At 36.1% G+C, this 24,268-nt stretch overlaps 1 protein-coding gene across 10 annotated transcripts in view; it reads right to left on the bottom strand.

Moving 5' to 3' along the window:
- The window catches only part of HERC1 (HECT and RLD domain containing E3 ubiquitin protein ligase family member 1), a 174,669-nt gene that overhangs the window by 58,065 nt on the left and 92,336 nt on the right, over positions 1-24,268 (bottom strand). For 8 of the 10 annotated variants that reach the window (XM_032480983.1, XM_032480982.1, XM_032480981.1 and 5 more), the window contains 12 exons: positions 23,804-23,855; positions 16,796-17,064; positions 14,867-15,082; positions 14,341-14,461; positions 13,859-14,096; positions 13,520-13,707; positions 10,193-10,348; positions 8,201-8,307; positions 7,565-7,675; positions 4,686-4,862; positions 1,285-1,524; positions 834-917 (listed from right to left, as the gene is read on the bottom strand). In XM_032480983.1, coding sequence (XP_032336874.1) covers positions 834-917; positions 1,285-1,524; positions 4,686-4,862; positions 7,565-7,675; positions 8,201-8,307; positions 10,193-10,348; positions 13,520-13,707; positions 13,859-14,096; positions 14,341-14,461; positions 14,867-15,082; positions 16,796-17,064; positions 23,804-23,855 — 1,959 coding nt within the window. The remainder of the gene's footprint in view (positions 1-833; positions 918-1,284; positions 1,525-4,685; positions 4,863-7,564; positions 7,676-8,200; positions 8,308-10,192; positions 10,349-13,519; positions 13,708-13,858; positions 14,097-14,340; positions 14,462-14,866; positions 15,083-16,795; positions 17,065-23,803; positions 23,856-24,268) is intronic. The other 2 variants (XM_032480985.1, XM_032480990.1) reach the window with 1 other exon arrangement.

Below are 24,268 nucleotides of genomic sequence, written 5' to 3'. Positions count from 1 at the left end.
TGTTAAAGGAACAGTTCCCCTCTCTCACGAATGGCTAGCTTGAACGTATACCTCCTTGAAAATTTAAAAAGTATATAACAGCACAGAATAAATGGTAACTTTCACAGTTATTAGGACTTACCAAGTCTAGCACTTCCATTGTAGAAATATTACATACGAGATAGCTTGAAAACTTTTCTGCTAAAAAATAACTAGAAATTCTGGAGACCAGACCTAGGCTCCACTACATCCTCAAGTTAAAGGACGGGGTAGGAAACAAATCCACCCCCCAGTACAGGGAGACCACAAAGAGGTTTGTCTCTGCCTGTGTTTCAGATGAGGGGGAAAAAAGTTTTTAGTGTGAGGGTATCTCTTTAATACTGTCCCCCTGAAGATTTAGGGTTCAAATTTATACCATCTACAAGGTCTGAGAACCCCTTCAGCTGAATGAATGAAAGGCAGCTTCTCTATCATAACTGGAACTTCCACTATTCACCTAACGCTATCTGATTACAGTTAAGATTATTTCTAGATTTCTCTTAAATATGCATAACTGCCAATGAACCAGATTATCTCTAAACTATTTCCTGTAATTCCTGTAATCGCACATACATTTGAAAGTTGACTCACTATATTCAAATTACCAGAATATCAAATACTGCCTTAATAAAGAGTAAAGGCAATTTCTAAAAGTAACTTAACCTATTTATAGAAGAGTAAATTATCTAAGCAGGTAGTTTTAACGGTAGAAATAGCTTTATTATATTTGTAAACTCTATCTGATGCTAACCAATGTTAGTAAAAAATAACAAATATCCTTTATGCTTAATTATAAAGGTATGAGGTTTCATTACCTTTTCCCCTGGGTTGCTACTATAGAACATTACACACGGGTACAACTCGGCTGCATCCACATCTTCAAAAGCTAATTTAGGTTCCTACAGTATGGCAGAGGTGATGGAAAAAAAGGAAAAAAAAAAAATTTTTAAAATCAGTAATATCCAATCATATTAAGATTCTAAGCTGTTCTTAGAACGAAAGTTACTAGAGCTAAATCTCAATTAACCCTGCTAACCTAGGAAATTCTGCATATAATAAATGATCTTAACGTGTTCCTCAATTTCAACAATCTTACTAGGATTTCACTATCTTTCTGTTGTTTGTTTGGTGCTGAAAATACTGTAAGAACCAAGTTATTAGAGAAAAAGCAGAGAAAAATCTATAAACTGAACAACTAGCACTTGAATAACAGAGCTGAGGATAAACAAAAACAAGGAAACATGCAACATTTCTGAGTTTCAGTACCTCTCCATTTTTCCCGAAGGAAATGGTCCTGGCTTCCATGTCTAGCACACAGGTAATGAAGTCTCCTTGAGTAAAGCTGGACAACGTCAGAGTCTGCTCTCCGTTGTGATAGAGGTTACCACTGTAGGCCCGGTAGAGCCACATATCCGAGGTGGTGCGGTGGTTAAAGTCATGCACTGGCCAACGAGAGACTCCAACACACGTGCCTTCATTACCTCTATTTTCCTTCACAATGTAAAACTAAAATGAAAGTGGTAATGTTCACTAATATTCGAAAACCCATTTAGATACCATTAACTGTATAAACCAATAATGGGGAATATGTTTATAAATAGTATTTATGCATTATGAGAATATGACAAACTTATTTTCAGCTTAAGTAAAAATAACAAAGTAATTTCATCATTTTGTAAAAATTTTAAAACAAATGTAATCTTTACCTTATAGAACATTTAGAATAACCTTTGAGTATTTATTTAAAATAAATAATTTTAGCAGAGAAAGACAAATACTATATGGTATCAATTATATATATATGGAATCTAAAAAAATGATACAAATGAAATTCTTTACAAAACAGAAACGGACTCACAGACACAGAAAACAAACTTAATATAGTTCCTGGTGCTATACAGTAGGTCCTTATTCACCTATTTTAAATAAAGTAGTGTGTATCTGCTAATCCCAAATTCCTAATTTATCCCCCCACCCTCCCCCTTTGGTAACCATTAAGTTTGTTTTCTATGCCTGTGAGTCTGTTTTGTAAATAAGTTCATTTGCATCATATTTTTAGATTCCACATATATGTGGTATCATACGATATTTGTCTTTTTCTTTCTGGCTTACTTTTCATCCATGTTGCTGCAAATGGCATTATTTCATTCTTTTTTATGGCTGAATGATATTCCATTGTGTGTGTGTGTGTGTCTTCTTTATTCAGTTAATTTAAAAAGCTAGTAGTTGCCAATGAGTTCTTATAAAATCAGATGTCTAACCCTTAGAAGCTGATGATTTTCCAGCCTGAAGTACAAATTTTTGAGTGGGTAAATCTGGCCTCTAAGACTGAGAAGGCAAAAAGGAAAGCCTTGCTCATCACTTAAAACACAGCTGTCTGGTCCTATACCATCCAGGCTTTATTGCTGCCAAAAAATTTGCTAGCTTTTTAGAATCCTGAGTTCACAAATTCTAACTGGATCTGATTTTAAGCTAAAACCTGATACTGTCTGCAATGAGCTGTTTCAATCCAGCAAGAGCAGTGTTCAACTAAAAGCAGGCATCAGCCCAACAAACAAAAATCAAACATGAGGACTGTTGTGGATTTAGTCTGCCAGGCCATAAACTGAAAATATCATGGATTCTAGCTGGACTGTCCAGGTCTATAACATATATGTCCCTGGGAAAGGGCCTGCTCTTTTGAAGGAACAATCTAATTTGAGCTGCTGATTGGCTTTATATTTCTGACATAGAAACTAATTACATTCCTAACTTGTGATTCCAATTGAAAGCTGCAAGTTGGAGGAGGGCATACGACAGGGAGCAAGACCCCTCTGTCCACTCTCATAATAGACTGGACTCTTGCTCTCTTCACTTACTATGTTCAGCCTTTTGGGCTAGCTGTAGTTTGCAACAGGAGACTGATGGCTTGATTCTACGTCTCCGATACACATGCTCTCGATACACACGCAGTTTATTAGAGGAAGCTCTCCCCCGAAATAGATTGATCTTTTCTAAGCTGCTCACTGGATAAATGATTACCATAAAAGAAGTAGAAGGTTTTAGAATTAGGGAGAAAAATTAAAAACCCAGGCCCTGGGGAAGTACGGAAGAGCAGGGAGGGCATATATGACCACTGTTTTTCAGAACTGTTCGTCCTCCTAAGGGGCTGAAAAAGAAATCCATGCTGTGTCTTGAAGGCTGTTTTGAGCACTTTAAATCCAAACTGACTTCAGAGTCTCCCATTACATCTAACAGGTTATAAGAAGCAGAAGGTAACCCCAATCCTGAAATTTCTACACAACACCTCCAGATGTCATCCATACTCTTGAGGCAGATAAACTGATGTCACAGTCAAACAAAACCATTTAACAAACTGCCCTTCAGAGGAATTCCCTCTAAAACCAAGGACTCAACTAAATTATTCAGACTGCAAAGGGAACAGAAGGAGGGAGGACCTGTGGTGGAAGGTGACATTGAGGTCTTGTTAACTTACTCTGCCTGACTACTTACTATACATTCTGATTAGGGCTATCTTAACAATAATGAACTCTTCTTTTCCTACGCCCTCTGGGATTGTATTTTTTGTGTATGCACCCTATCCTGAGCTCTGGACTGGCCAGAGTTGTGCTGTGTTAAAATGATGCCTAAGCCAGTTTTTGAAAGTTAATACATAAACTTAAGGACAAAGCCACACTTTTTAAGATAGAACTTTATGTACTATAGGGCACAGGGAACTGGGTGTTCAATTTCTTGTAATGGGCTGTAATGGAAAAGATCTGAAAAAATATATACATGTAAATATATGCATAACTGAATCTCTTTGCTATACATCTTAAACTAACACTGTAAACTGACTAAACTTCAATAAAAAAATAAGAATTTTTTTTAAAAAAATAGAACTTTATGGTTAATGAGATTTGTTTTAACTGGCTAAGTCTCAAACCCCTAAAAGGCATAACTGAAGTTAATACTGGAAGTTGGTCTCATCCTGCTGCCTGGAGTCTTTCTAGATAATAATAGTAATTTTGTTATAAAAACACTGTGGCCAAGGGCCAAGGAGATGGACCGTGCAAAAAAAAAGAAGTAACATAGCAGAGACTGCTGTCTTTAGAAAGAACTGCTTGTAATGTTGGTCCTTGGCTGGCACCTGGGAACTAGACTGGTAAACAGTCCTCTACGCTGATAAAAAGTTTCCCTACTGATAAGGGTGGCTCATTGTGCCTAGACTGTACAACCATATGGTTTACACTAAACATCTGTTTTCCTTCTGGGAAACTAAAATTTTAATATATACCAGACAGAGGGTATGTGACTAGCACCCAATAAAAATCTTGGGAACTCAGTCTTTAATGTGCTTTCTCAGGAAGAAACATCATACACGTATTACTGCATTTCCATTGCTGGGTGTGCACTGTGTGACCTCTCATAAGAGGGATGATCATGATTTTAAAAATAATGTAACAATACATATAAAAAAATTTTGAGACCATTTTAGAATTATCAGAGTTAACAAAAATAATATAGGGTTTCTGTACATCCTTCATTCACTTTCCATTTGTGTTAACATCTTACATAGTAATAGAACATTTACATATGATGATTTTTTAAGTCTTTCCATATATATTTTATAAGAATCTAGCAGGAAACGACTAACAGACAAAATGCGTACTTGGAATTCTACACACCTTCCACTGATAGCACCCAGAAGTTACTCCAGTTGATGCCAATCCATATCCTTTTCCTCCACTGCCATGAGTTAAAATCTGTCCATTCTCCACTATGCAACACTGAGCTTTCTCTGGGTCAAAGGATACTTCTTGTATAGGAAGATTCTCATCTTCTTCCTCCAATTCTCCTTGCTTCTACCATAAAGGAAACTGGGTCAGTATTTTGGAGTAACTCAGATCTTAGTTAGTACACAGTCTAAGACTCTGTGGTTTGATTCCACAAATGTTTAGTAAGTGTCTACTATGTGCCAGTTACTGTGCAGGCAATGGGAACACAATCATAAATATAGTATGGTCCCTGCTCATAAAGAGCTTACAGTCCAGTTAGGGGACAGAGAGACAAATAAATAACACCAGTATTGTAGTGAGAGAATAACAGAAGTTACATGACAGATATAGCAGACACATAAAAGTGTAAGTGTCTAACCATGCTTGGGAAGCATACGGTAAGGGTTCAAAAAAGGATGACTTTTGAACTGAATCCTGAATGATGAGAAGGCGTTAAGCAGTTGATCAAAGAAGAGAAAAAAATTTAAGGCAGTATGTACAGCATGTGCCAAGGCATGGAGGTGAAACAGACTTCAGTGATTTAAAGTAACTGCAAGCAGCATGGGATATCTAAAGGATGAGACTGGCAGATAAGAAGCTAGAAAGAGAAGATGGAACAAAATCATGGACGGTCTTGAGTACCATTTTAAGTCAGAACTTTATAGACAATAGGGAGTGCCTACACAGAATGATTTTATATAGAGGATTTCTGATCAGATCTGTGTTTTGTAAACATTGTTTGACTAGGAGTGTACAGGATGAAAGAGAGAGAACAATCAGGAGATTACTGCAAGAGTTCAGGTAAGAAATACCGAAGACTTAAACTTACTCATTTACTGAATACTTATTAAGCATGTACGAGATACCAGGCACTATACCAGGACCCACATATTTAGCAGTATACTAGATAAGGTCTCTGCTCTCAAAGAAGGTGGGGATAGAAAATAAATAAGAAAATATCAGGTAATAAGTGCTCTGCTAAAATTAAAACAGGTGATGTAACAAAGAATGTGTGGTAACTAATTCTAGATTGAGGGTCAGGAAAGGACTCAAGAAGTGATAATTAATTCGAGACCTTAAAAATAAGAAGTTGACTTCTGAGAAACATATCTGAGGGCAGTATTCTAGGCAGAAAGAATAGCCAGTGCAAAGCCCAGTGGAAGCAACACGCTTAGTGTGTTCAAGAAACAGGAAGAAGGCAAGTTAACCACAGTGTAGTAAGCAAAAGGGAGAGAACAAGGAGTTCTAGAATTTATCACAGGAATGTCAAGAAACCACTGGAGGATTTTAGGCAGAGGACCAACATGCTCTGATTTACAATTTTAAAAGATTACAATGGATCCTGTGTAGAGAATGGACTACAGGAAGTTAACAATGAGAGCGGGAAGACCAGTTAGGAGGCAATTGCATAGTCTAGGTCAGACATGATAGTGGCTGAGAAATGAGGAGGTGGGAAAATTCACATTATGCTTTACGGAGGAGGCAACAGGACTTGGAATATGAATAGAGGAAATGGGGTGTGTGTGTGATAAAAAGGAGGAGCCAAGGATGCTGCTTCCATTTTTTGATTGAGTCACTTACTAGGAAGATGGGAAAGCCTGAGAAGAAGCAGGATATGACAGAACTACGGATGCTACTAAGTATGAGATGCCTATTAGGCTATTATTCAAATGGTAAGGCAAACAGAAGATGTGTCTATAAGTCTGGAATTCAGGAAAAATGTCAGAAATGGAGTTAAAAATTTGGTTATCAATAGCATATGGATCTGAATAAGGTTTTGCTGGCTATAGGAAACAGAATAAGGGTGATGGCTGAGGAAAAAAAGGGGTCTTGGGACCAAACCTTAGGATACTCCAGCACTAACATTAAATAGAAGAGGAAGAATCAATAAAAGAGAATGAGAAGAGGCCACTGTACTGGGATAGAGGAAAAATCAGAAAAAGTGTGGAATCACAAAAACCAAGAGAAGGATTAAGGCAGTTAGATGGATGGATTCAAGGACTATTTAGGAGGTAGTATCAATGAGGCCTACTGACTACATGGATGGGGACATTAGGAAAGCTTAGAATTCCCAGGAATTGGGAAGCTAATTAAATGATAGTGCCACGAATAAAAAATGAGATGGGAAGAAAAGGAGAAAGATTTGCAGGAGAGACACCTGGGCTATCATTATAAGTGTGGAAGTAAATGCAAGTATTGAGAACGGTCATGGGTACGACTGAGACTGCTGGGAACTTAAAGACAAAGCGCTGAGGAACACCAGAATTTGGGATGGAGGCAAGGAGAAAGTCACACCGAAGTAGAGATGCCTCCAGAAGGAATCAAGGATTGGCAGAGGGTATATGGAGATGTAGGAGAAAGTAGTTTTCAAAACAATAGAAGGGTTGAGTTTCCAGAGGTCAAGTAAGATGTGGACAAAAAGGCGTACACTACATCACCAATAACACTCCTCTGATACTTAATTTCAGTGCTTTGATGGAAGATAAGCAGTTGGGCTGAAGAGATACTGAGAAGTGAGGAAGTGGCTGAAACGTATATAAGGTTACTCTTCTGAGAACCTTAGCAACAAAGGATGAGAGAATATAGGGAAGGCTTTGTGGATAAAAAAGGGATTTAAGAGGCTAGAAATAAGACATGTTTAAAAACTGAGGAGAAGGAACCAGAGGAAAGGGAGACAGTGCAGAGAGGACACGGGATAACTGATAGAACAAGGTCCCTCAGACAGAAAGTATTCAGAGAAAGGTGACACTTTTGCTGTCTAAAAATACCTTTTTAGAAGAATCAATTACCTGTAATTTTATTTCTTGTTCTTTTTCCTTTATCTGAATAGCATGTTTGGCCTGAGCAATAGGTGTCTCCCACATACAATCTGACAGAAGGGAAAACAGGCGTTCAACAACCTGTTTGTTGAAGGAAAAAAAATGATAAAATCTGTAAAGGATAATTTTAAGTATTGTTAGAAAAAAATATACCATGTAACCGTAATACTAAGTCACATGTGAGGCTTGATTATACCAAAGTTCAACAGCTACTCTGGGTGGCTGCAAGTTAAACATCATTTTTTAGAAAGATCATTAACCCACTAAAAAGTGGGCTCTACTGCCCTCATGTTGCCTCACTATATGGACCTCTAATTAGGCCACGCAGCCTCACAACTTTCTCAATCTAGACGCCCAAACCTAGTAAGAAATTCTCGATTTTCCTTTCCTTATGATCTTGAAAGTATTCACTATACTACTCCTCACACCCATGACTAACTTACTTTCTCTTTCTCTTTGCTTAGAGATGAAAAAATAAAGAAAGCAATCTCAGAAGTAGAAGTCTTGCTACTGAATAAATAACACATTTAAAACTGAAGAGACTCTAAGTTTAGATTCTGGGTGAATCATGCTGCAGATGTAAAGCACATCTTATAAAATACAAACCTGAGCCATCTGGTCATCTTCTACACCAGATTCACAAGCTGGCAGCACAGCCTCAAGGACATGAAGGGCAAGGAGCCTCGTTCTTAAGTTACCAACTAGAGGAATACCTGGAGGGGGAAAAAAAGACATTTTGCTATTATCAATGTGGTTGAAATTCAAAGTTTAAATGAACTTCTTGAACAAAGTCCCTGAGCCTGCTAAGCATTTAGGATGGAATGAACTTCACTTCAGCATATTATCACAAGAACTCTGGATTCATCCTGTACCCACTGATGTATATGAATACTGATGTTTATGTTTCCGTTCTTACATGTATGTAAGGAACAGCTCTATAATAACTACCTGTGCCAGGTACTTCATAATGTGTATAAAACTGCTAGGCATTTCATACATATTAGTAAGTCTCTTGTTCCTCACAAATCCTACATTACATCCTTCACTGATGAGGAAACTGAGGCTCAGGGAAGTAACGTGACCAAAGCCACACGGCTCAGGAGAGAAAGAAGTAGAATTTTAAACAGGTCTGTTAATGTCTAAAGCTCAGGCTTATTATACCCTTTCACTGCTTCTTCTTTATTCACGCCCTGGCTGCCTCACAGAGGTTTTTAGGGCTAATGGGGAGTAAGCAGTTTATACTTTTCTAAAGTAAGCAAAGATGGAGATAGGATACTGATGATTTTTTCTATCCATTACTACAATAAAACCAGTTGATTTTCCTTTATGCTCTAAGACCCTAATCAATATTATATAAGCCTTATCTTATTAAAAGAGAAAAAAAAAGTTGTTGTAAGTTACATTAGTTAAGAAAAACTAACAGGAAAATGAGTATAAGTTTACTACACATAAAGCTAAGATGTGTATTTAAGAAGAACCCTGGTGTGAACAACTGATCTGAAAATAGCAGATACTTATAAACACTAGATCTTTTAGGAAAGTAAGAGAAAGGTAAGGGTTCTTTTGAATAAAGCGTTGTTTTATTTGTACCACAGCTGATCAATTTCAGAAATTCTTTAAATACTTTTAACAAATGAATTTATAATTTCTTAACAGAATTTGCTATCATAAAATGACTGGGATAATTCTGTTTGAAGAATATTAACATTTAGTATGACTCCATTTTATTGTAGTTTCGCAATTAATAACTGTAGCTGTTAGGTTAATAACAAGTTATATGCATTTTATTTCTGTTTACACCAGTCTTTAAACAAAGACACAGGTTCTGAATTTTAAAACTACTGAATGTATGCAAAAATAGAAAAAGAAACACTAGTAAATTATATTGAGACTGTAATACTTATAAAATAATATGTACCATAAGAGATTACGTTATGTTTTAGCATATTTAAAAAAGACTAGGGATGATGAAAAAGTTCTGGAAGTGGGGCTCCCATTCCCAGTACTGACGGATGAACGACACTGTGAATGGGTTTAATGTCACTTAATTGTACACCTAAGTGGTTAAAATAGTAAATTTTACTTTATGTATACTTATAACACTTTAAAAAAACAGACTAGGAAAGGGCTAATAGTAATCTATGCAAGCAGACCAAACTTTCAGGCTAAAAACCAGGAATTAAGCTTATTATATAGAACTCTCATAGGTAGCACATAATCAGAAGTTACAATCAAGGCAATAGAAATCACATTATAATAAGAAAGAATGCACAAATTCAGATCTGCATTTTGGTAATCCAAGAAGGTCAAAATCTGTGCCAAATTATCATATTAAAGAGGATGTTCTCTGCTTGTTTTTATTATTGTACAAGTTCTCTACATTAAATTCATGATCTTCTCCAGTGCGACTCTCTATTATTAACTCCTGTCAATTTTCAATCCGGAAATTAGTTTTCTTTCAATCAAATAAGTACTCATAAGGCAAGAAAAAAGTCTTGAAATCAAGGTCAAGTATCCAATGTTGTTAAAGTCTGGCATTATCTGAATAAAACAGATGTGACGTATAAAATACGTTAAAACAAGGCAAAGGTCATGTACCTGAAGAACATTTCTGAGAAGCTATATTTAGTAACACCTCTGTCCACTTTGGAGAAGCCATTTTTGATTGAATTGCTTTTGAAGACACAACTCTGCGAAGAAAAACTAAAAAATCCCCCAGGTGCAGTTCTGCTGCGTGTTGTTTCCTAAGAGCAGCTAAAGAGTGAAGAGACAAGTTTATAATACAACCAAAAACCAACAGGAAATAGTCTTATAGTAAATAACTTACGTTTAGAATGCAGTAAGCACAAACCCAATTCAAAATCTATGTTGTCAGTTAGCTCCTGAATTTTTGAAATTTAAAAGACAATGATGAAAGGTCAGTAAATAAGGCCAAACTTAAAACACCATTTATGTCTGTGTACAATGACAGTGGGCTAGCTAGAATAAAGTATGTGTACTTGGTTTTGTGCATTTTTTTTTACCACTAAGAAGCAACAGTTCTCTACCCAAGTCTACAGTTCTACTGGATAGAATTTGAGGGAGCTGGTCTATGAACCCCCTAAAATTGTATGAAAAATCATGTATGTATGTGCATTTGACTAGTAAGAGAGTTGACAATTTGGACCACATTTTCAAAAAGTCCATAATCCACCCACAACCTGCCCCACCCCTTGTCCCAGTCAAATTAATCACATCTCTAAAAAACGACTTTGTGTAAAGGAACAAATTTCTAGGCCTGAGTCTGGTTTGCCTGAGCTCAAATTCCATGTATAAGATCTTTCCACAAATTTACTCTATACAATCTTCCCAGTTTTTCCACCACCATCAATACCAGCCTCTCTCTTGCCATCACCTCATAGTTTCCCTCCACCCTGTGCATTTTGAAGCCAAAGAACTATCTGCTCTTCCTGTAACACACCATGTTTCCATATCATCCAACACCTTTCATACCTCCTTAGCCTGGCTAATTCCCACTTAGAGCCAGGGGAAGAAGTGTGCTAGTGAGGAAGATTCCCAGAATGTCAATCCCTAAGGGCCATTAAAACATGGGAAAACATAACAATCTGGAGACAGGCACTCCTTTCAGGGGGATCCTGGCATATCAGATTAAGAAATACACAGACAAATCACTTGTGATAGAGGGGATACTGCCTCCTGCCAAAGGTCATGCTTGGATGGTTGGTAATCTATCCTCACAGAAACCTTGTTAACTGGAGAGCTTTTGTTTTGTTGAGATGGGTGTGCAGGTCTATGACAGAACTAACCTGCTAAGGATAATTGGAGAAAAATCTAAGAACTCCTTCTCTACATTTTCTCTATAGAGTACTCTACCTCTTCTTTACTTCTTTACTCTTTGCTAATAAGCAAAGGTTTTTTTTTTTATAATATTAGTTGGAAGAATATAAAATTATTAGCATGCCCTTGTACCCACATCTCTCTCCAACCTTGTTCCTATACATTCCTTCAAAATACAGTTCAAAAGCTAACTCCTCTATGTAGCCTTTTCTCTTGGTAGAGATACACGGGAAAATCTCTTTTAGGAGCCTCCATCCTACCCCATCCTTACTCCAAGTAAGTATTTCTGTAACAAGACAATTATATGAAACCTTAAATATAAAGCAAGTTGATACAATTTGATGATACAGTTTGTTTCAGTACCAACACTATACGTTTGAAAATGAAGAGTACATCTTACTTTCAGTTAAATATTTTAGAGAGTTTATACAGTTATTAATACTGGGCAACCTGCCTCTGAATGCATGACCACTGCTGCTGTGAATCAGTCTCAATCCTAGCCATCCCCATAAATAGAAAGGGTGCCAATGGCCTTCTTTCTAGGACGACCTCAGGGATCCGATGTGGACTCAGTCTGCTGTTACAGCTACCAAGATTCATCATAGAAGAACTTTCTTTTTTTACCTGGATACAAAAGGATCCAGTTCCCTTGGGGAACTATAGGCTAAAGAATAACTCCACTCTGTCTTCCCTGCTGTCCACATATCCAATACTCAGCACAAAGTGGTAAGAAACTATTATCTTAACAATACTATATGCCCGTATTGGATCTCAGGAAAACAAGACTCAGCTTTAAAAGCCTGTTTTTATTTTAACATACTTTGTGAGTTTGCCTATGTTCTTTGTATAAGCAAGATAATCGTCATATAAACAAGGAGAAGGAACTTGCTGCAGGTTCAGCCTCTGAAAGCTAAAGCCAGCCCTGAATTAGATTCACACATCTTCCTAGATTCCGACTTAAGAGATTTAGCTGTTTCTTCTGAGCTTATTGTATTACACCGTAATTACTTGTTTACATGTCTGCCTCCCTCATTACCCTAGAAGGTCCTTGAGGGCAGAGACAATGTTTTGTCATTTTTGTATCCCCAACATATTTCCTCTATCCACCCATCTATCTACAGAATATTAACATTATTTAAATATTATTTTATTTATTTAAATATTATTTATTATAATATTTTAATATTAATATTAACATTCATTGAGCTCTCACTATGAGCCAGACACTGCTCTAAGTCCTTTACATTGTATTAAATTATTTAATCCTCATAACAATCTTGGAAAGTTGGTTCTACTATTCTTATTTTATAGATGAGGGAACTGGGGCACAGAATAATTAAGTAAGTTGCTCTCTCCATCTGTCTGTCTGTCTATCTATCTAGTGCAGAAAGGATTAAGAGGTCCCTTATTATTATGGTAATAAGACATGGTAGTTACACAAAAATTTTTGAATATATGACCAATTTTAAATCTTTATTCCCTTAATTATGTAACAGACATATGTAGCAATTCTGCTGTTCAGGGTCTAATTCCTACTGAAATACAATGTGCACAACAGCCTTTTAAAGCTATAAACAGATGACCATATTACAGCAACCAAAAATTCTGATGGCTATGTGTAATGAAGAATTTTTTAGTGGCTGGAGAGCAGAGCAGCCTAGCAAGAAGTTCAACTCCCCTTAATTCTAACCCAGTTTCCATATATTAAAACTCTTGGTCCTGAGGGAACACTTAAGCCAAGACTGTAGTTAGAGACTGGCTGTCAGAATCAAATGCCAAGAAAACAAAGTCTGCAGGAAACAGTCACCTAGAACCTCTGGGTTCCAGAGCCCCAACAGCCCAGGAGAGGCTGAACTCAAACAGTGGGAAGTACGGTCACTACACCAGGGTTAACGGACTCTGAGAGAGGAGGTTCAGTCATAAGCTTATCTAAATCACATGTATTTGGAGGAAAAAGGGGTTCCGAAATGAAAAAATTAAATGCTTTCATGCCTCACAACAGAAAACAGTCTACATTCTAATGATATGCACACAATAGGGATTCAATAAGAGCTCCTACATAATGACAGAGAAAAAAGTTTACGACACCTCTGAAATCTCTCTTCTCAGTTTCACCACTGGAGTCCACTTTTCTTTCTTCTTCATCTTCTCCTTCTCCTTCTCCAAAAGAGGCCATAAGTAGCACACCAGCCTGGGACAACAAATTCTTCAACTGACTACAGAGTAGATCCAATAAGGATTGAACTACCTTGGGGCTCAGTTTATCAGCATAGGTCCTGTATGAAATAACAGGGGAAAAATAAATACTAATACCATAGAAGGGCAAATGTGCTTAAACACATAATGGAGATTAGGGGGAAATGAAAGTTAATAAAATGTGAAAGACCAGCCTCCACCCGGTTCTACCAGGACAGGTACAGTGCTCACCCCGTAGTGATGGCTAGAATCTGGAGCAATCTTGTACTGGCCACTTTCAGAGCTGTGCTCAGCTGGGAAACACCGGTTTTTGGCAACAGCTGAAGGGGCTGTCCCAGCATGGTGTCTGTGCCACATAACTGTGACAATACATTTAGCAGACCAGTGGAAATTGCCAAAGAAACATCTACCGGTTGATAGTGAACACTTAGGGCAAAAACTGTAACCAAAAGGAGACGCTGCTGGGCTTCTAAAAAGACAAAGAAAGAAAGACAGCTGAGAATCTTCTTTGAAGTCAACAAGAATTTACTAAAAGAAATCAAATTCCAAAATATAAATAATAATATGGAACACCATTACACTTGCAAGTCTTTATTCTTTACCTGTAAGCTGACCTACTAACATTAAACACAAGGTAGAGAACATCAGGCACCTAGCATAATCTCAGGCCAAAGTGTAGCTTGCATCTTCTACCTGTGGGTGCAGTTACTCACCAATGTGATGCTTGTTTGCTTGCAGGGCTCTCTCCAGGGTAGCAGACAATTGCTGATAAATCTTATGCACAGCCACCTGGATTTCAATCTGAATATTTCTCTTAGCTGCTCTGATTCCATCCTAAATTACACAAAAAGATTTTCCTTTTCTATTAGCAACAATGACACCTTCTACCCAAATAAAAGTAATAGCACTTTATCCCCAGTCTGTGCTAGAGCCCTATGCTGGTCTTGACACCCATCCTCCCAAACATCAATATCTATTCCAACCTAGATCTAGCTCTATGCGATTTGGCTAAAGGTTATTAAAACTGAGCCAGCAAAGAATCTAAAGTACAACAGAACCATGGCTTACCTAATCCCAACCATACCACTCTGACTCAGGAAACTAAACCAATGAGATATTTTAAAATCTCAATCTTAAACACCAAAAAGTTTAGCATTATTAAACTGGTATTGTAAAAAGACGTTAAAAATCTGAATATGCTGTAAGGTGTCATCCTTATACGACAGACCTGTCACCCACCTGATAGTGATGCAATCGGCCACTCTCTCCTTTGGCTCCTGCGTGTCCAACAGTGCCTAAACCGAAACACCCTGCTAGAAACTGCAGCCTCACAGATGTGAGCAGTGTGGACGACTGGAAACCTGAGCTCGACCTGCTTCCAGTCAGAGAGATGCTACCTTTTTCCTCCATGCCAGACAATAAAACAAGAATCTGATGAAGTGCCTCTAAACGAAGCTTGAGAAAAGTAAAATAAACATGTATTAGAGGTTTTTGCTGAATTTGAGATACAACTCTGAGTATCACAGACAATATATTACTTAGCACACAGAAGATTCTGACATTTCTTAGGAATCTATTCTATTAAGATAAACATTTATTTCATTATTATGATTTTAACATATCTCAAAGATCTCTATAAGCAAAGTTCAGTATAAAAAGGGTTACAAAATACAATGGGAAAAGTAGTAGATTTGGATGTAGGAGACCTAGTTTCAAGGCCAGAGTCTTCCACCTACTGTGGGCCTTGGAAAACTCCCTTAACTTCCTGAGTCCCAGTTTTTCATGTATGAAATGAGGCTAACAGTACTTTAACCTACTCACACAGCTACTGTGATGCTCATGAGGAGATACATGCGAAGGTTTCAAAACAGTCAAGTAGTATGGTTACTGCTTCCTTCATTTATAATAAAGTTATACAGAATGAATACTCTTTAGTTCAAGAATTAGAAGCATTAGTATCCTGGAATGGTTTCTCTGTGGTTCTCTTAAACTTCTGGCTCTAGCTCCCCTAAAAGGACAAATATCCACCACCACAGTCAATCAGCCTATCCCTCTTTTTTTAAAAAAACTTTTTATTTTGAAATAATTTTACATTTACAGAAGAGTTGTAAAGATGGCACAGAGACTTTCTATATATCTTTCCCCTAGCTTCCACTATGTTAACGTCTTACATAACTATGGTACATATATCAAAACAAATTAACATTGGTACAACACTACTGGTTAAACCACAGACTTTATTTGGGTTTCACCAGTGTCCCATAATGTCCCTAGTATGTTCCAGGATCCAATCCAGGATATCACGTTGCATTTAGTTGTCACGCCTCCTTTAGTCTATGAAAGTCTCTCTGTCTTTTGTGTGTGTGTGTGTGTGTGTGTGAGACCTTGATGCTTGGGAAGGGCTGTTCATGTATTTTACAGAATGTCCCTCAATTGGGGTTTGCCTGATATCTTCTCATGTTTGACTACAGGTATGGATTTTGAGGAAGCATACTATAAAGTCGCCCTCTCATCATCTTATTATCAGAGTATATGGTATCACCATAACCCATTACTGGTAATATTGACCTTGATCACTTGGTTAGGGTTATGTCTGCCAAGTTTCTGCAACGTAAAATTGCTATATTTTCCCCTTTTCCTACTCTGTTGGCTGAGTCACTAAATCCAGCTTACTCTCAAGAGGAGGGGAATTAAGCTCCACCTCCTGGAGGGAAGAGCATCAAAGAATGTGTGGACATGTTAAAAACACAATATTTAATAAATATTTTGAGGGAGATATTTTGAGGCTATGCTCACTAATTATAGCACTTATCATTATTACCATGGTGTTCTAATCTAGTTTTAAAGAGTCAAGTGTGTCAAAAATGGAGACTCTGAGAGCAGATCCGTATGGTCACCAATCAGTCTCACTCTAGTTTCTGGAGACAAGGAAAGACTTAATGATTAGAGTATTTTGTTCTAAAAGACAGCAGTTTAAAATGCACTTTTGTTCCCTTCAAACAAAATTATCAGGCTGTTTTGATTAAGACAACGACATCAAAAAGCTCAGGTAGAGTAAAGGGGGAAGCAAGGAATAGAAGAAAGGGAAGGTTTTCCTACAATTACATATTCTGTAGCTTGGTTTAAGTTTCCACAGTCCCTCACAAGGAGTAAATATCAAAGACTTACTTCTGCCCTTAACTGCTGCTGTTCCATTGCAATGATGGAGGCCTGGGGACTTGTAGACATACTTTCCTCTGGCTCTTTAAAACCTGGGGCATTCCCCACATCTCCACTCACAAAGCTGACAACATTTTCAATCAGGGTGTGAACTCCCAAAGTCTTGGTAAGATCAAAATCAGACTCAAAGGAGTAAGAGGAGCTGTATAACCAGTCTCGGTTATGCTTCAGGCGAGCCCAAGAGTCGCTCAGGGATTCCAACTGACTGTGCATAGGACCTACATACAAACAGAACAAACACGCATCAATGGCAACCAAGTAGAGCATACGTCTGAAACTAGCTGAGGGCTGAGTGCTGCTACCATACCAATTGGTGAGAAATGGATACTCATGTTTGAATACATGCATGCATTAAGTGAATCTGAGCAAAATGCTTTGGTAAAAAACAACAAACAAACAAAAAACTAGAGCAATGTAAGAAAACAAAGAAAAGGCCCTGTTTAATGTACCAGTGTCTCTGTAAGCGCTTTAGCAACACGCTGCCACAAGAAAAAGAAAGGCAGAAGCTGCTCTCAAAATGCTTAGCTTAAAATGCCCTGCAGTATTAAACCAGACCATCATTTATGGGAAAAAAAAAAAAAAAAAGGAACTAGGCACGTAGGCCACTGCTTATGAGACCTACTAGTAACAGGACTTCATCCGATTTAACATTACCATTGCAAAAAGTTAAGACTGAGCAGAGTGTCTACATATCTGCAATGAAACATTACCAAAAAATGAATACAGAAGGGCAAGTAAACTTACACAAAAAGGAGACATAAGCATCACCCTTTGGGTTTCATTAATACAAGGAACATTGTCACTGTGTCATATGTGTATTTATTGCAGGTTGTGAAACTCCTACACAGAGGAAGCAAAGTTTCACAGACAAGAATATGTAAGATTTACTATAAAATATCTACATAAAATTACCAAGTAGTGTCATACCATTAGTTTTGCCAATAGGCAAAAATCTGCATTAGACAGCAAAAATGTTAATATGTTTGAACACAACAACTGTCCAAGTCATGTGCCAAAATTGGCTTCAAGTAAACATGTAAGTGTCTATCTAATTCTTACAAGCTTTGTCTTTTTTAATTTAATTGATCTCAGGTACACAAATTAGATTAATCGTACTCCTTGGCTCATAATGTCTTCTCATCATTGGTCCATGCATGGCTTGCTTTTGTATTTATATTTATTTATAGTAAATGTGAACACAAGAACTAGAAAACTGACAGTAACTTGTATCTATCTATCTGTTCCTCCTTGAACCCATCTCCCTCTGTGTCTTCCTACCTAAGGCTTTCATTATCACTCCTTTGCTTTTATTGTTGTTAAATACTGGTTTATCTTATATGTATTCCCAAGATAAACAGTGTTTAGTTTTAGTTGTTCTTGACTTTATAAAAGAGAATCATTCTATGTAGTCTTTCTGGACATATCTTTCAGTTAATATAGTATTGCTAATACTCATTCACATTATTGTATGTAGCCATGGTTCATTTGAGTGCTGTGTATCTTATCGTGTGAACATACCAAATTTCCCTGTTAGGAATGTATCTTAAGGCACTCAGTAAAAGTTATATTATATAAAAATTATATTTGTTACGTACTAGATGGAAAAGATTTGAGAAGAGAACTATTTAAACACTATTGCCCACAGAGAAAATATTGACTGTGTAAATTATTTTTAAATTATTACATTGATGTCAATAAAACCTCAACTTCAAAATCAGACATAGAAATTCACAATAGGCAGCTAAAATTATAAAGTAGTTATGAAATAATTTATATGGATTCTACTAAAATAATTTAGAATGGCAAAGAATATATGGTTTATCTGCCTTTCATGTTTTAGCAAGAATTCTTAGATTAAAAAATACTGGATTTTTGGTTTTCATGCACATAAAAAATAACCAATCTGAAAATTTACACAAATTGTATAGCTGAATATTTTTTCATATAATACAGAAAAGAGTAAAAATCCAAACAATGATGTCATGGATGTACAATGTATTAAATTAAAAATGACATTTAAAGAATAAAGCAGGAGCTAATGTGGAAAAAAAGAAAATAAAGACAAATAATCATTTTCCATTTCTTTAAGTAGCCCAAATTCAGAATCTGGATTTAACCTTAACTCACAAATGATATTTTTTGGCTCTTAGCATTGAGCTTGTTGGTTCAGTAATAAAATTTCAGAATAAAAAGTTCTTTTCTCTTCCAATATTTATGAATTACTTTTCAAAATGAAAATAAAATGTGCAATGAGCTAATGTTAGAACCACTGAAGTAAAAGCAACTTTAAAGATTATCTAGTCAAATTTCCTCACTTGAGGAAAGAGAGGCTCAAGGAAAATGATCTGCTAAGTTAATGACAATAATTCCCTAAGTTTACATATTCCTGTTATTAATCAACTCACAAATCACTGATCCATGAAAATTTCAACTGCCTGCCTATCCAAAGATTCAACTGTGAAGAATCTACAAAAAGTGAATTGTCTTCATATACTCCAAAATATTCTATGATTAGGTGGCCAATCCCCAATTAAATCCTCCCTGAGATTTAAAGCAAGGGTCAGCAAACTCTTCCTGTAAAAAGCCAGATATTTTACATTTCGTGGGTCATTAACTATTCATGCAACTACTCAACTCTGCTGTTATAGCATGAAAACAGTCACAGATAATACATGAGTGTGGCTGTGTTCCAATAAAACCTTACTTTCAAAAAAAGCAATCCAGATGTGGTGCACTAGTTAGTTTGCTGACGCCTAATTTAAAGGATACAACCTATAAAGTGTATAACCCAAACAAAACTTTGTATGAATAAAATATAGGAAAGTACAGGAAAGACACTATCTGAAAGCATTAGGGTAAATAAATAAATTAAATAATTGCAATCAAAATATTTAGGCTGACAGCAAAAATACTTGGAAACACAAAAATTTACAGTATGGAAATGAGAGATGAAAAAACTCTAACTTGTAAACCATTGTAACAACCTAATAAGTGATTTGTTCTGTATTGTTTTATTTGAATATAGAAAATATTGTGTCTGAAAAGCATATCAAAAGTCTCTACAGAGTAACAGTAACTGAGCCCAATTCTTACTTGATATTAAGTCAGAGTCTCCTACTATGAAAAGAAAATATAATTCAACAAGAAATTTGAGATTGTTTACTTGTCCTTACAACTTTGGTTCTTAAATGGAATTTTCAAAATGAACATGGCAGAACTGCAATACATACTTTATAAACCATAAAATATGTAGGCAAGCTAAAAGGGGAAAAAAATTAAACATGCCATCATGTACTTGCTTGAAGCTCTTCTTTTTTCTGGGGCTCAACTGGCCAAAAAGGAGTAAATACACTACCACAACAAGAATCAGAAGACAAAAGGAGAAATTTGATACAGGAGACAACATTCACATTTGCTCTTCTTTATAAATCTAATTTGAAATGCATAGATAAAACAGCACTTCACCCATACAAGTTACACCATGAAACACACATGTTGATAAATGTTCCCAATATTATTTAGCAATAAAACCCTAATATTATATTTAAAGACCTGGGGCAGCGGGAGTCGGGGTAGGGTTAGGGTGGGGATTAAATCAAACTATAATCTCCTTAAATTTTTGCTTTGGTATTCCCATTTTTCACTGTATCAGCTTCAGCTTAAGCATGAAAACTAAAGTTAAGTATGTGCAAAAAGGTACTGCCTTTCAGCAAAGGATGAGCTCAGTTCTGCACAACTACAGCAAATTTTTAAAGTATTTATCAAAGTACCAAAATACAACATCTAGTTTAACAGGTTTTGCCAAGAATTTTGACAATTAAATTTGATGGAAAATTAAATGAGTTATTATGTTTGACGTGATTAGAACAATAACTGGCATATAGTAAGCAGTTTATAGTGTTCATAAATTTCATATTGCTTCTGAGGCGCTAAGCAGGAATATGTTTCACTTGTCTCTGTTTAAAGTATTATATGACATTTCTGGTCTTAGAATTTAGCTTTGATGCCTCAAAAGAGCTGAGCGAGTTGGCTGAGCTACAATTATTTGCTCACTTTGCTCTACCATTTCCTACCTTTCTCTACTTTGCTCTACTCTTTCTTGGACCAAGAGCATAGACCAGTTGTGAAACATTAACTGGAGTGAGGGAAGAAGCAGCAATCATGGTTCAACAGCATGTATCCCAGTATCCTCAGTGCCAAATACTGAAATTAGAGGCACTAGGCCCTCTCCAGGAGGAGCCTCTGGAGGCATAGTAAGGGCAGCTGAAATGCACACAAACCATCAGCTGATACTGATATATCCATTTAGCCTCAGTAAATGGGACGTAATTAAACACCGTAATCTCCAATTTCTCTTTGAATAACTCTGGACCATTCGGCTAATAGATGAAAAAGCAATCTGAAGGGGAAAAAATTACATTTCCTTTTCAAAATATTGGAAAGGGGTAAAAAACATATAGGAGAATTCTCACTTGGCTGGACATTTGCCTGTCCTTCATAGCTCAAGTCAGAATCAGAACACCTGAATGGCTCCTAAAAGTTCTCAGACTTAGTAGTTCATCTGCCCGACTGATGACAGGCATATTATGGCTTATGACATCTGGCCCATATTAATAATAAATAAGGAAAAAACGTGGTTTATTTTACCATCATTAAAGAGGAAAACAAAACAAGCAAAAAAACCCCCACTGTGGTTAAAAAGAAAAAAAATCCAGAGGGTAGTCTCTAAATATACATGATTTTTTTAAATTCCTTTCAAAATATAATGTCCCGAATGTATTTTCAATGTTAATTTCTTTTAAAGAAGGAAATCCATTATAATACAATAAATGAAACTATTAAGTGTACATTTCCATTATTAAATCCACAAGTACTACGATTCATGAGATTGAAAACTATTTTTGCTGCCTTTCCTAAAATAGTAATTCTACTTTGTAGTCACTTATTACTAGGAACAAAGCTATTAGCAAAGTTTTTTCCCTGGGAACGTTAAAATGTAATGATTACTAGAATAAATTAAGTGATAATAAATTGGCGTAACTAGTTTTGCCCCCTATTACAACTTTCTAAATGGGTAATTTAAAAAAAAATAAACTTTTCTTATGAGGTCCTGTATTTGCCCTTCTGTTTCCAACAAAATAAAGTTAAATTTGAAGGTCTTGGTACTACCTTGAGCTTTTGGAGAAGTTGGTTTATCTCTAAACAAAATTTGGATTAACGGCTTAATTCATTTGTAATTACTTCGCTCTAAAACTATAGGAAATCCACATCTACTTGTAGGGCGATTGTTTAAAATTTGAACAGGTAGTAACTCTAGGATAATGATTTTTAAATGTTATATTAATTCCTCCTAAGTAATTTATACTCGAATTCTAGGTTATTCTTAATTCAAAGGTAAAGATACCACTTTTTGTTTTATTCCAAAGATTACTTTGCCACATGCTGACATGGTTAACACAGACCGAATCTCAAATTTGTATTTCCATAAGCATGATAAAGATCTGAGAGAAAAGAGTAATTTTAGCCAACAGACTATCACTTATAAATAATTAGTATAGCAGGAAGCTCTTAAACGACAGGTTGGACCCCTTATGCTGCTCAGTAAGTCTGGAGCCATCTTTTCACTAATATAACATAGAAACTGTAGCAACTACCTTCACCTGAGCTAACCACATTAGGAAAGTTAAACTGTCCCCAAAATTTAAGTTAACTCCTAAGTCAAGTGGCTAAAGAAAAGGACACTCTGGCTAATTATGGCATACAAATTACCAATTTTCAAAAAAATTAGGAAATAATAAAATACATACTGCACACTATATTAAACATCATTTAATTTCTTTGCTATCAGAAATACCTTATCGTTTTTTTTAAAAACCGAACAGCCTTAATATGCTGTAGTCTTCAAAGATTTTTCAATAAAGAAAGCACCAGCTCTAGTTCTTACAATTCTTAATAGTTCAGAAAAATCATTCTCCACATTCTAATTGTAAGTGGAGAATAAAGTATTACCATATTTTACTCTACAGAAGAATCAACTTTTCTTGCTCTAAGTTATAAACACAAAAATGAAAAAATTGTGTGCACATTGCTTCCTCTCATTCCTCAGTTTTACCTCATTTCTCACTTTTTTTTTCCTGTAGGGGAAACTAACATCCTGCCGAGGAAGCTATCAAGAGAATGGTTTAATTCTGAAATATAAAAGACTTAGTATCATGGGAAAAAAGGTTTTGCCACAGGCTTTTAGGAAACTGCCACTAGCGGAGATTTTTAACATTTCACATTTTCACAACCATAGAATAAATGGGTTTAATAAAAGTGTCAATTAACAGAGAATAACAAGAGTTTTTACTTTGGATTTATATTATTGAAAACTGCTGTTCCTTCCATCTATCTGTACGTAAAACCAAGAGTTAACTACATTATTCACTAAGATAACAGCTTTTAACAAATGAGCTTAACTCTTGATGACACTAAAATTATTTCTCATGGGAATTTTTTTTTTTAAGAAATCATCTGTTGATCTCTTACATGCTTTATCCTGAAAGCAAAGGGGAAAAAAAGTAGAAACTTTCAGGTTTAAAGTGTATGCTTGAGTATGGAAGGTGACTGGGGTAAAGAGCTCTCCCTGTAACACCATTTAAGTCACAGCAACTATCCCAGCGAGCTAAAACATGGCCATTATGCCCATAAGCCCCCGCAGTGTAAAGTTTCTGGAGTTCCCACACGACTTCTAAAAAGCCAAAACACGTGACAAATGAGAAACAGAACTATTAACTCCTAGACATTCCCAGATTTTTCAAAAGGGTGTATATCTTAAACAAAATGATCTTCCTTTTAACTTTTCTGATTAAGTGTTTCTAAATTTTTTTTGCAATAATATTTCAATGACAGTCAGATCTAAATACATCAGATATAAAAACAGTTAATTTAACCCGATATTTAATATTTGATACATACCTCTCTTTCTATGAGATGATGCCAAATCCAAATCAACATTTCGCCTTCCACTCTGTTAAGTTAAAAATAAATAATAAAATTTAATTGTGAAAATTATGTACTTATTCACCAGTCAGGTCAGGCTAAGAACAAAAAGTCTCTAAAAACCCACTAAAAACAGGTATAAGAAAGCTCAGGCATGTGACTATGAGACACTAAAAGACAAAGTCAACTTTCACGTTCATTAACCTTGTAAAATAGCAATAGATTTTCTTTGTTGTTACCTTTTCTTCTTTGGAATCTTTGTCTTTCATCCTCCAAACACAGTATGATCTCTTATTAATATCCCCTAGATGTCTAAAGTCCCTGTAGCAAAGTTTCATTTTCTGAAATTACTACCTGCTCTCTACCCTCGTTTCCCATTCTTTTCAAAACTCCCATTAGCCTTGGCCAGGTGTTTCGAAGAGAATCTGAGGAGTCCACACT

This window comes from Camelus ferus, chromosome 6 (genome assembly GCF_009834535.1).
Source record: "Camelus ferus isolate YT-003-E chromosome 6, BCGSAC_Cfer_1.0, whole genome shotgun sequence".
NCBI lineage: Eukaryota > Metazoa > Chordata > Mammalia > Artiodactyla > Camelidae > Camelus > Camelus ferus.
Note: the sequence above shows the minus strand (reverse complement) of the source record. Positions and strands in the feature narration are given on the sequence as shown.